We start from the raw sequence: 13,941 nt of genomic DNA on the forward strand, positions 1-13,941 counted from the left end.
AATGCCACAAATTTAAAAACTTTACTACCATTAAAAATAGCAGTTAAATATAAATGAATAATTTATTGATCCTTGACAATATAGTAGAGTAAATATACTTGAACATTAAGAAATTAGGTCACAGACCTAATTGAATATTATTGTACTATTTGATTTGATTGATGATTAATGGAAATTATTCGATTTCAAACATGCTGTTATCGTAGTAATGAGATTTATTTATCTTGATGACTAATGAACGCTAATTAATTAACCTAATACTAAGACCGAACACTGTTTTAAATGAGAGAAAACATTGAGAGAAATCGGGGAATTTTTCTCTCATCGGAGAATCAATTGAGAGAAAGTCTCTTCACAATCAATGCAACAATAAGGCTTCCTATGTACACGCATGTATAAGACAAGGTTTCGTTTGGTAGCATAAGACTTTTCACATTCATTGTATGATTACGATATCTCCTCCGTATGAGTCTGCAAGTGACGGACAAGGCTGCTCCTAGCAGAGAAAGACTTTTCACATTCACCAAGGGAATAAGGTTTCTCCTTCGTATGAGTCCGAATGTGACGGACAAGGTTACTCTTCAGAGAGAAAGACTTTTCACATTCACCGCAGGAATAAAGTTTCTCCTTTGTATGAATCCGCATGTGACAAACAAGGTTGCTCCTATCAGAGAAAGACTTTTCACATTCGTTACATGAATACGGTTTCTCCTTCGTATGAGTCCGAATGTGACGGACAAGGCTGCTCCCATAAGAGAAAGACTTTTCACATTCATTGCAGGAATAAGGTTTCTCCTTTGTATGAGTCCGAATGTGAAGGACAAGGTTACCCTTTTGAGAGAAAGATTTATCACATTCATTGCAAGAAAAAGGTTTCTCCTTCGTATGAGTCCGAATGTGACGGACAACGTCACTCTTGTTAGTGAAAGACTTTTCACATTCACCGCAGGAATAAGTTTTCTCCTTCGTATGCGTCCGAATGTGACTGATAAGGTGACTCTTCCAAGAGAATGACTTTTTACATTCATTGCAGGAATAAGGTCTCTTTGGTTTTTGTGGACTATCTGTCAATGATTTCCCATCCACAATGAAGCTTTTCCTCACTTCCCTCAATTTTTTCTTCTCCTTTGTTACTCCAAAGTTTACCTTAAGAAGCCCATTTCCTTTTTGTCTCACCCCTTGCCTTGAGAAATCTTTTCCGATTGTCAAAGTAGCATCCATATCCAAATTGCCAGAACCAAAATGAATCTTCAGGTGCTCGATGAGATCATGTTTGGCATTGAATGCATCCCCACAGTTGAAGCAATGATAGGAATTGTTCTTTGATCTTGCACGCTTACCTGGATTTTTGATCATGCTAGTTTTTATGTCTTTTTTTCTCGTGTGACTGCCTTGGGGCCACTCTTTTTACTGCCAGTGACCTTGAAAACCTTTGTGGTGTCTGGGTTATCACAACCACTTGTTTCCTCAGCAACAGTCATTTCTGCTCTATCTACTTTGATTTTAGACACACCCCTGCATTTTGAATGAAACTGTCCATCATCAGGAATTGAGCACAAAGTTCTCTTATCAGTAAGCAGGGCAACACATTTTTCAATGTCTTCATCCATCACCTTCAATCCTTTCCTTGAAAGTGAGGATCTAATTTTTGGTTCAAGAAATCCAAACAAAGCTGAGGCTCTTTCAGGAGCTGGGAGATCTAGAAAAGAATTTCACATTTAAAGTTAGTGAAGTCAGAAATATAATCTATGATTCGTTGACCTAATTTATAATACTCGTTACACAGATATGAAAGTTGCAACTTCAACCGATCTTTTGGTTAGTTGTCATACACATAACAAATGTGGCAATTAATTTTTATGGTAGTTTCCATACATTTCTTCACAAATGCACACTGCTGCTGCTAAAAGAAGTTCAGTAAGGTATTACGCACTAACCTTAAAATACCTACACCAGAAAACACGCCAGTGCACAGTTTTACGGAATATGGTACTAGAGCATTCTGATGAAAAATATTACCTAGTAGTTATATGTAAAATTACATACCAATTATTCAACTTCTCATATTCACCCTCAATGAGAGTAATGCCCTGTACTTCATTGTACCACAATTAAAAATTTCGATGAAACAATATCCATGAAATCTTAGCTAACAAGAATAAATAAGCATGGGCTGGTCGCTTACTGTCATTACTCTCCAGAACTAGAACTTCTGCACACATGGCATTGAAATTGAGTTTTGCCTATTTTTAGCCAAATTATTTTTTCCCATATTCCACTTCCTCCACGCATATGTGTTTGACCTAATAAAGCACAGTTTCCATGAGCACAAAAAAGAGAATTGGATGGGGTATGTATCAATGCCAAATTTTCCCATTATTTCAAAATTGAACCAAACCTTTTATCCTCATTTCAACAAGCTCCATGTTAACTTTGTTTATCGATACCACACAAATGACGTGGGAGTTGGAATCTCATGCTTTGCATTCTTCACAAGTTTTAATTATTATCTATTAGCCAATCTTAAAGGCAATATTGTTTGGTTAAGTATGGAGGAGTTTCCCTAGAAATGCAATTGACTCCAAATATTGCTTTATTTCACTGAAAAATAAAGAAAATTTTACTAGCAAATAGCCAAACTGATTAAATTATCCTGCAGAACTTTTAAAATAAACCAAAGACAGTATAGAAGGATGACAAATTCACATGCTACATCCTTCCCAAGTGGAGTGTCCAAAAACCTGGTCAAAGAATTCAATCAAATTATGTTGTTATAGTCCATTGCGAGTTGTCCTCGAATCACCCCCCATACAGAGTTACATGTATAACCAATATTTTAAACTACAAATCCAGTTAAACATTTACAGGTCAAATGTAATAATGTATAAGAGCCACCCTGCAAAGGGTGAGCGTTAGTCAAGCGGTTAAGATGCCCAGTCATCACCTCGAGGACAGGGGATCGAGCTAAATATAAAAATAAAAATTTCAGTGAAATTTATAGAAATATTGACGAATAACAGGCTTTTGTACAATAGAAAGTAGAATAAAAGTATGAAAAAATTTCATGCAAGGATAGCAAAAGCTGATTGAATTCTGAGATTCAGTTTTGGGACATTTGCCTGGTCAAAATTAGTTAGAAGTCTCTTCTGTGAAGAGTCATTTTCAAGCACTTAGGAGCACTTACCCAATGACTCCGTCATAGACTCCATGGCCATTGCCTGATGCTGAATCAGCTCTCCATTCTCCACGGAATTAAACTGAAAGTAATCACCAAAATATTAATGGAAAGGGAATTGGAAACATCCTTGCAGGTGATTAAATATAACTAATTCTTAAACCATATAAACTCATATAATAGCTTATATTTTCCATGTTAACAAGAAGTAAATTGGTAATTATTATGATAAAAAATGTATTCTCAATGATCATCTGATAAGGACAGCAAATGTAAGGAAATCTGATTTACCATCCTTATAAACGATAAAAATCATAACCAGCAGTGGACACGTAATCCAATTGAGTCTGTGGTCTACATCCATAACATTCCATAGCATGCCTTCTTTCTCAACCTCCATACTAAATTGAATGCATTTATCCTGTGATTTGAGCACTCTCAGAAACGGCATTAGCTGTCATGACATTCCTCATCACTCAGATAACACACTGTCTACACATCGATACCATTTTCTGCTTTTCTTAGTAATGACGTATAATAGAGAACTGAAGTTTTTCAAAATTATTACTATAAATTTCTGCTAGGATGAGGGACATCGGTGACCCCATAGCTAATCTAATTGTTTGTAATGCTTGCCAATGAAGAAAAAACTTTTGATTTCTGCACCAATTCGGGAGTTCACGAAGTTCACTTATCACTGGACAGGGTGTATCTGACTAGAGGAGGGTGATTTCCACTAAATGCGCTACTTATTTTCTTGACATGCTCTGCAGATTCACTATGTCGAATGAAACTAATACGCAACTAACACTTGATGTGAGAGATGGCTTGCAAGTTCACATGAGTTTTTCACACCAAATTTAGGTTTATTCCTCACCTTGATGATTTTCCACTGTAATGAAACCATATTTCATCACAATAAATCACTATAAAGAAATAGCCAAGTTTTCTTTCTTCAACTCCCACAATTAAGGATTTCACCAAGTTTCAGCCATTACTATTATTTATATTAATACTAGCTGACCCGGCGAACTTCGTACCGCCTAACAATCAATGAACTTACAGTTTACTTACACCATTTATAAATCAGGAGCGGCTGTATCGTTTTTAATCATGTTTAATTTATTATAATAAAATAAGGGTACAAATTAAATAAAACTACGTAAATGAGTACCAAAATTGCTTGTCAGAAAGACATTTTCTTTATTGAATCTACATAGGGTGAATCGGAGCACGTTTACGCGGATTTTTTCAACAAATTTTCTTACGTTTTAGCTTAAGAAATTTTGGGCATTGTGGTTTAATAAAGCAGTTCATGAAATAAAAATTATACGCATTCAGTTGTTGGCTATTTGCGTTATTAGCTGTAAAAAAATGTTTTTAGGTCCAAGTCTGTTGCATACACTTGGCCCATTCAGGGGGCAGGTTGACACGACCCCAGACCGACGCTTGACTGATGCTCAAAATCGTGCAAGAAAAGCCCCTATGAAGCAGCATTCGCATTAAATGACTTAAGGCGCGCCAGTTTTAGTATCTCTGTTTGGAAAAAATGCACTGCGTAAACGTACTGCATGCGTAAACGCACCACGGTGAGCCCTACACATTCGGGTTTAATGTCTTGCGTCAAGCACTTTTTGAGAAACAACAGTTTTTGTTTTGTTATCAGGCGCAAGATGAAGCGGATAAATAAATATAGCGAAGCAAAGCAGTGACGCAGCGAGGGGAGGTTTTGGCGGATAAACCCCCCCCCCCCAAGAGCTTAGAGAATTTTTTTATGAAAGATTTTGTTATTAATATTAGGGGGACGGATGACTAACAAACAAAACATATTTAACTATTCACACAGCCGCAAAACCCCCTATTTTGAACCATTTATCTCAAAAAATGTCTGAGGGAAGTGCCCCCACACTTCCCGCTTACCTTAGCGAGTTTTCTATACCCTACAGACCCGTGGTATTAGCTGCGCCCAAAACCCCCTATCCTAGCTACGCACTTGAAGCGAAGGATGAAATACAGAGGATGGTTTATCGACTCGTGAACATAGCACGCTAAATTGACCATGAGAAAATCATGGGTTTTCATTAGCACATGAGCACAAACAACACAAAAACTGAAAGAATGACCATGCGATTTTTTAATCGTTATCACGAATGCAACACGAATTGTAAATTGAATACGTTTTAGCTCAAAAGGGCATATGAGTTGAGATCATGGAATCTACGGAATGAGGACTTCCTAACCTTTGAATTTTCCTTTGAGTAAAGTTGCGTGAATCACATTCATCACCAATTTTTTCAATGATCAAACACTTTCCGTTGGATAGTTATGGTTGGTTTAGGCTTCGAAAGATCATGAGCACAGAGACTACATTTTTCTGTAAATCGTGTCTTGGTAAGCCAGGTACGTCCAAGGACTTAAAATATTCAGATAGATAGTTGGTGATTTCGTCTTCGTTTGTTACACATTTAAAAGATTCGAATCCATGCAGAGTACGAACTATTTGAATTTACCTCGTTTTAGTCATCCACATCTTCGTTCTTGCTCACTAAATCAACCATCTTTGATTCTTTTGGTGATCAATCATATTCTGGAACTCTTTGTTGATGAGCAAACTACTCGATTCCTCGACAGGAACACTGACATTACCGTTTGTCAACAATTGCTTGGAGATTTGTTTACAAACACGGTAGTGAAGTGTGAACTCGATCTGGGCCACGGCTGGGCTTACAATCAGCTCGAATTAAATATTAAAAATGTAATTTCATTTTAATTAATATTTTGAATATATTTAGTAATTAAAATGTAATATTGTTACTAAATTCAGTTATTAAAGTGGTAAAAACAAAACTAATTATTTAATTTGTAGTTTTGACCGACTTATCAATTGTTGTGTTACTATAACTCCAAAATGCATGTCCATAGGAAAGAGATGAATTTTTTGTGTGAAATTATCCTTTTTTAATGGCCTATATGTTAACCCCGCCTGTGACGAATCCAAAGAACCAAATCTCATTGAAATCGGTGCAGCCGTTCTCGAGTTATAAGTGTTCTAACTAACACGATTTTCGACTTTCTTTTATATATATAGATTACACTTGACTTAATTCAATGCCATTACCAGACATGATTTATAGGTCCCAAAATTTTACTTCGTAAAACATGAGTCAAACACAATGCATGCATGCAAAGACAAAAAGACACAATCAACTTGTCTTGTGATATAATGCACCTCAAAAAACTCATTTAGACTGAAGTAACTTAAACCACACAAAGACGTTTCATTTTAAACTTGAACTCATATCTCGGAGGAGTATACATGAAGCTCAGCGGCAAAAGGTTCTTTACTTTTGTGGCCATATGAAAGGGTCTCTTGTGGTACACTGCTGTGTAATTAGAGCACATGAGTACATCCTCACCATGTTGAGTTAGTCGCCCATGCACTTGGGCAATGAAGATGAGCTGTTCCAAGAAGTATTCTTTGAGCATAAGCAGATATATAAATAAGAAGATATATGAAAATAGATACAAAGCATAAGAACTTCAGTAGAAGGTAAAGGACAATGTTGGCAAGTTTGAATCAAATGGGCTACTTAAAAACCTGTGTTGAAAGTATTTAACAAGTTCAGTGATTTACTCACGGGCTACTTGAGCTCTGTGGGCCAATTTGAGCCCAAAATCTGAAACATGATGTGAGGTTTGGTTTTCTGCAAGCTCACAACTTCAGCAAAGCGATGTAGTTCAGTGCTTTGCTGGTAGTTATAGGCAGTAGGTTGACTATAGATCAAGTCTAGGAGGTTTGGAAAGTCACCATCGACAGAAGTACTGGTTAATTAACTCACACATACGATTGTTTTTTATATCACTCAGCAAACTTTCATCTGTAAATACATCAGGAATAGCCTAAAACTGGATATGATTGCATATATATCATATGACGTCTGTTGCCGAAGGAAATTGAGGCCTTTTTATGCCCTAACTAACTCATCAACTGTACAGTATGTTGTTAAGTACAACTCGTACACATTATCCAAAAACTAAGGTCACTTGAGCACGTGGGCACAGAGTAGGGATATATCTACTCTGTGCCGTGGGCTCAAGTAATTTACTATCTCTTTTATTGTTCTTCAGAGTATGACGAGTTTGCACTATAGTTCTCCACACAATTTTTTAAATTTAAAATTTATAAGGACTGGGCCAAAATTACCTGCTTCTAATTCTTAAGCAACAAGATGGGAAAAAGGTGGTAATTGGAGGCAATCTTACATCACACCTCATAATCAATGTAATTCAATTCTGTTATATACACTTCGTTTTTCTTTCCCCAAATTCATCCAGCCTCACTCAAGCCTTGGATGTGGTGTACTTTTGGCACTCAATTGCAGCGGAAGGGCATTACTCATCGTTGGAAATATTTAATTCTGGTAAAATGATCGGTTCTTCCAAAGAATCAGTCCTCAATGCGGTTGCGAGTTGTTTTAGAAGAAATAGGAAAGCAACCTATAGGCAGGCTGAAAGAAAGTTGGAATAGTGCTTATAGAAGACAATCAGATTACAAGGCATTTGCCAAATCAAGAAAAATCCATGGCCAATGGAGACTTGTCTATGATTAGGAATGCATTTCTTCAAGGACTGCAAGATAAGAGAGGAGAGTTTTTGACACTACCCATTGCGTGGAAGAAATACTCATATGTCACCTAGACAGAGTATAAGAGATAAGGTGTTAAAGTTAACTTAATGATCTAAGCTTGGAGGTGGACCAAAATCAATGATATCTTGCCATACAAAGGGTCGAGTAGGCTAGGATTGTGAAAAGTGTGCCCAGATATTTTGAAAAATTTCAGGCTCAGATTCTTGCACTTTAAACAAATGTTTTTAATACTAACCAGCTCAATAATTTTCCCTTTAAGCGTATTCGAAATGATTATATACCAATTATCACCACTTCCGTCAGTTTCACGCATTCTTAGGAAAATAAAGCTTAACAGAATAGTTATAAACAATAATTAAGATTAATCTAAGTGTGATTGGCATTTTTTATGTTAATTATTATTCTTAATTAATAATACAAGAAACTGATCAACAATAGTTGCTCTCAACAATAAAATCAAATATCATCCTGGATTACATAGATGCAAATGGTGCAAAGCAGTTATTCGTGCTTTTGACAATGTTCCACCAATTTGAAAATTTGAAAAAAAATTTGGAATATATTTTACAGTTGGGGTAACAACATATATTTTTTCGGCATGTCTATAGTTTCCTAAAATTTAAAATTTAATTTGAAAACTTCAAAGTTATGCAAAAGTTTAGTTTTTGGTCAAAAACTTATGAAAAACAGGATGGTAGAATGTAATTGTATTTAAATTTTAAAATCAAGGGAATGATTTTACAAAAATAAAAACTGGAGATAGAAAACTAAAAATTGTGTCTCAATTTTGTGGGGTTATCATCCATGGTAAAGGCCTGAAACTTTGGGGAAACAAATAATTTTGGATGCACTGTAAGTGTATATTTTTTTATCTTTTGAAACATCAGGGGGCACTTTTCACCATCTTAACTGACTACTCTTTGAGGAAATAGTAATAAAGCCCCGTAACCAATAAAAGTATATTTTCTTTCGCTGGACTCTAAACATTGCCATACACAAATCTCGTTTTGTTTGTACAATATCTTTACAGTCTTGCTGGAAGTAATGTTTCAAGTGCTTCTTCAAAATTGAAATTTTTAAAATTATGTTTTTTATAATAATTTTTCTGTGAAATTTATGTTTTGAAGCCTGCAGGATGATTGGAAATTATTCACTGCAATAGCAGTCGCCCTACTTGAACCTAAACTGCGCTCAAATGGTAGTTATTATGGGTATTACAGTTTGGGGTCGAGTAATCCATGTTAAAGTTAACTCAAGCGCAAATAATATAAAACTTTTAAGTATTTACTTTGCAAAAAAATTTATATCTTTCAGCATAGATTAATTTTGAACCATAATTTAAATATATAAAATTAGTATTTCAAAAAAGCAATACCGTAACACCACGAATCACGTGACGATGAGACATGAGGGGACGAAAGGGGAGTGGGAGGATTCCTTTGGAGGGACGTGGTCCTGTACCGTGGGTTGGGGAAGAGGGGGAGGGGAAGAAAGGGGGGTAAGGGGAGGGTCCCGTTGTGGAAGGGCTCTTTGCTGATGGCTTGCGGGTGTGCACGAAAGAACGAGTGCTTACTATATACACAGATTAACATTGCTGTTTCATTCATTTCAACGGTGAACCAGTGAAAGTCGTCACTTGGAATATGTCTTATGTTGCTAAAAGCTATTAAATTTGAAGATGGTCCATGCATAGCGGTTTTTTGTGTCTAATAATTCTACAAGATACAGGAAAACCAGGAAGGAAGGCTGAGCTGAATATAACAGCTTTTTTACAGCAGTGGTAAGTACTTAAAATGCGGTGGGTTACCTATGTTAGTTTTATGGCTACTGATACCGTTGATTTGGTAATTGTTTCATGGTTTTAGATCTCAGTGACCTCGTTCTTTAATTGAAAATATGGGTTATTCGCTAAGAATAAATAAGCGGTGCAAATAGATGGCGGAAATACTACAGTATCTGCAATGGCAGCCTTGTTGACTCTTCCATGCATGCCCTTTCTCTTGTTTTAAAGAGGTGGATATGGCAAAGCATGCGATATTTATTCACTAAATTTCTCGTGGTTATTTTTTCAAGCTTAGTTACATTGCCTTTGCTTCATGCGTTTGAATAAGTTATATTCCATCTCACACTCTCCCACGTGGTGTTTTTATTGATTATGGTTGTTTAACTGGCTGAAGTGAATTTTAGCCAGAGTATATTAGCCTTCCTCATTTATTTAGAGAACTTTTTATTTTTATCTTCATGGGAATTCAATGGTTCATGTTTTTCACATAATACCGAAATAATATCATGCCACATTGCCGTGGAGGCATGGTTCCATCAGTTTTTACTAATTGTGCTCTTGTACTTAATTACTATTTTAAAACCTCACTGATTTCGTAGCTCGCTTTCCAATTAATGGATGGCTTTAGATATTTAGTGAAGAATTTTGTGTGAGTACAGAAAAGTAGAGGAAATATATCGCACCACCACGAATAGTTACTTATAATGATAGGGAAAACTTGTATTATTTCATTTATATTAAGATACAGTTGTGCAGTGAATTAGCGTTTTTATGATCATGGTGAAAGTGTTAATGTGTACCCTACTATAGTTTTAGGACTTAATGACAGTGAAATTATAATGGTAGCTTCTGTTATCTGGTGGGATAAGGTTTATGGCGCCCTGGCATTAGTTATGCTTGCATCCATGCTCATATCATGCACTAATTGACGTTGTATAGCGTACAATAATCTATGCGGACTAACGGTGATCCTCCTATGCTAATATTCACATTTTTACAGGGGACATGGCATTCTTCCAAGTTCTTTTTTTACTTTTGTGGATTTGCTGCCATTGCAGTTCAGAAATTGTTTTAGTTGTAGCCAAAGTGTAACAACAGTAATGTGTTCAGGATATTTTTTGCTGAAAGGGGGCAGTGATTTATTAAATAAAATTAGTTGTAATCAAAAAGGAAGTCATGAGAATAGAGTAAATGGTGATAATATTGAGAATTGAAAGGATTAATTAAGCTCTTGTTATTTGTGATCGAAAATTTGTCCCCACTCTCTCATGATGACAACTTTCTTGCACCTGAAAGCCTCACATTTTTGGTGTGACATAACCTCATGTAAAGCCACTATTAGCAAATTGTGGGGATCTTTCATGGTAGAAGTACTGTCATTCCATATTTATATCTGATACGACCTGGGATTGCAACTGCTTTTTTTATATTATCTTTTAACTTTGCCTAATTTTTAAACATTTATGTTTCTAGGCGGTCATTCATCTCCAGATCCTTTGGTCGAAGTGATACTGCCACATCCTTGGAAAATCCTCAACTCTTCATGACAGAAGTGATGTAGAAAAGATCTCCATAGGCATGAACAATTTTTACGAGAGAAATCGCTATATGTGGTCATCAAATGAGCCAAAACCCGTATACCCTTCCATAACACCATTGCTCTGAAACCTGGTTCGAAGGATCACATTACATAACTAGGTAAGGCCTCTTAATTATTAGTCTCAGATTTTTGAAGAGCAGATTTTACAATTGAATACATTGGTACGATCAAAAAAATAAAAAGATCTTGTGATTTTGCATCATCCAAAGGATGCACAATGGGCTCTTCATTTTGCGGATTCTCGGCGAACAAGACTGTAATATCCAATGTCCAAAAATATATAAGGCTGTTTGCTTAGTTTAATTTATGCACTGCAGGGTGAGTCATGACATAGAGCCAGGGAAAATCAGTAGTAATTGAATTTTACAATGCAGCTTAAGGTGGTGCAGATACTTTAGACAAAATGTACTGTAGATACACATACGGGAGGTTGCCAATGGCAGTATTTTTCAGAATATTAAATATTTCCTTTGTCAACTCTTTTGTGCTTCAGCAGTCTGAGAAAGATAAGAGGGATATTAAACAATTTATAAGTATTAAATCAATGGTTTAGCTACATTAGACTCCATATGGGAAGGATATAGAGGAGTCTTACATTTGACATAGAATGTCAAATGTAAGACTCCTCAGTTCGGTATGATAAATTATTGAGCAAATTCTCCATCTACCATAAGAAGAAGTTGAAAGGTTAGAGTAGCGGACAATATGTAGACTTTTTCCACCGTACAAAAACACGGAAAACCTCTTTCTTATTTTTCCAATGAAAAAAGCCTGTGTGTGCTTTTGTGAAAAATTGTAATTTTGATCGCCTGCAGAAGGCATTGAGAAAAGGAGTAAGTGGGATAAACTTCATGGCTACTCACTACTTAGCCTTCCAACATTAACATTTAAGGCTTTTTTTTAGATCTGGCAAAATATTGACACAAAATAATAATAACAATTATAACTCAAGTGTTTTTGGCATCAGTTTTTGATCCTGTTTCAAATAACAATTTTTACTAACAAATTGGTTTGTATAGGGAATGTAAAAATTTTAATGTAAGTTTTACAACAGTTAAGCATTTAACCCTTTCGCGCCGAATGCCTCACCTGTGCAGAAGGATTTTCTTCTCTAAACAACGAATGCCACACCAGTGCCTCCTGAATGTTCTTACCCTAACCAACGAATGCCGCGCCTTTGTGGCACAGGTCGAAAAAAGTGACCGTCGCGGACACAATAGACCCACAGACGCGGTCGCCCCTCACGATCCGCATTAGCACGAGCCAAGTCCCATCTTCGGCCGCTCAGGTCGACCCTTTCCTATCCTCTCCACGCAGTCAACTACTGTTATTTGCAGTGTGTTTTCCAAAAAAATATTTGTTGCTTACTTTTGAAATTCAATGCTAGAAATGAATTCAACTTTTTTTGCTGACCACATTGAAATTTCAAACAAAATTCTAACATTAATTTCAATGGAGTAATAGAACAACTAGTAAATAAATTAAATCCATCTAAATCAATGTTAGAACTTCGTTTAAAATTTCTGCACGCTCAGAAAAAAACACAAAATTCATTTTGAATGCAAAAAAATCGGTGCGAACAACAAATATTTTCATATATTTTGCATTTACATTTTAGCCAGTTGACCACGAACTCGTGCTAGTAAGGGGCTTTTAATCCTTCTAGGGTCTGGGACAGAGGCCGAGGAAAGGGATCGGCACCCTATGAGTTGGGTCCAAAAATGGTTAGGGAGGGAACCACTGCCTTCAGTTGACGCGAAAACGCTTCCTACAAGGGAGTAAAGAAAACTTTCAAGAGACTCGTATTGAGGAAGAATTTCCCTGAACCAAGGTCCGGTGCGAAAGGGCTAAAGAAAAATCAAACAAAACAATAAAAATGGCATTGCAACATTTAATGAATTTTTGATCTATTGCGGTCTCCCAGACTGCACGTCACTGGTAGTGTAACAAGAATTCCAAGTCACTATTAAGGGGTTAAAAAAATAAATGTTTTCCTACTTCATTTACCATGGGAGCGGTCTTTGATATACGTTATGCCTTTCTTGTAATATTATCTTGATTTGTTAACTCTGCAATTGATGTCATTTTATTCATGCGATGCCATAAACAAAAGGTGTCTTTGGTGAGGAAACAACAAAAATAACGTTATTGAAACTAGGCATCCGTGTGCAAAAATGGGATAAAATCTGATGTTGCTTCATTTCAGAAAAATATTTCCACACATGAAACTAATTTTTTCAGTGAAATTAATGGAGAAAAAGATGAACAGCAGGCATTTGTAAAATTTTGCACAATGATAAGTGGAAACAAATTATGAGAAATGAGCGCTGCATGCGAATGTCGAACCTAGGACTTCCATGTAGTAGCCAAACACCATTAACACAGGGATACCACTCCTACCTCTATGGATATAAAATAGACCTGTGAATGTTTAACTGCACTTCATTTTAAAACCATTGGTTATATAAGCCCATATGGGGGTGTTTTGTGGACAGCTTCAGAATGACTACAACACTAAAAAGTTTGATTGAAGTCTGAGACGTGGTTTTCTTAATGAGCTATCATTTATCAGTCCTAGGATTTCATATCGTAAAATAAACATCTTCATGAGATATGATACCAGGATTTAACATACTAACATATAAGGCAAGTAAACTACGACACTTATGTACAACATAAAAAGGAATAAACAGCTGCTTTTGAGATGAGAATACTTGTTTCAGTTCTTTGTAAGT

General features: G+C 36.1%; 1 protein-coding gene across 1 annotated transcript; it reads right to left on the reverse strand.

Annotated features, from left to right (window-relative positions):
* Nucleotides 1–1,364: 1,364 nt before the first annotated feature.
* On the reverse strand, nucleotides 1,365–3,217 carry LOC124172136. Its single transcript, XM_046551543.1, has 2 exons — nucleotides 3,185–3,217; nucleotides 1,365–1,699 (listed from the first exon to the last, which is right to left on the reverse strand). The coding sequence occupies exons 1-2, from the start codon at nucleotides 3,213–3,215 to the stop codon at nucleotides 1,365–1,367; spliced, it is 366 nt and encodes a 121-aa protein (XP_046407499.1). The 5' UTR covers nucleotides 3,216–3,217.
* Between the last annotated feature and the right edge of the window lie 10,724 nt (nucleotides 3,218–13,941).

Source organism: Ischnura elegans (assembly GCF_921293095.1).
Source record: "Ischnura elegans chromosome 13 unlocalized genomic scaffold, ioIscEleg1.1 SUPER_13_unloc_1, whole genome shotgun sequence".
In the NCBI taxonomy this organism is placed as follows: Eukaryota; Metazoa; Arthropoda; class Insecta; order Odonata; family Coenagrionidae; genus Ischnura; species Ischnura elegans.

Bases quoted from the DNA above. Each gene is read 5' to 3' on its own strand.
- LOC124172136 (XM_046551543.1), bottom strand. From the start codon at position 3,215: ATGGCCATGGAGTCTATGACGGAGTCATTGG. The intron at 1,700-3,184 runs GTAAGTGCTCCT...ATTCTTTTCTAG, and splicing joins GTCTATGACGGAGTCATTGG to ATCTCCCAGCTCCTGAAAGA.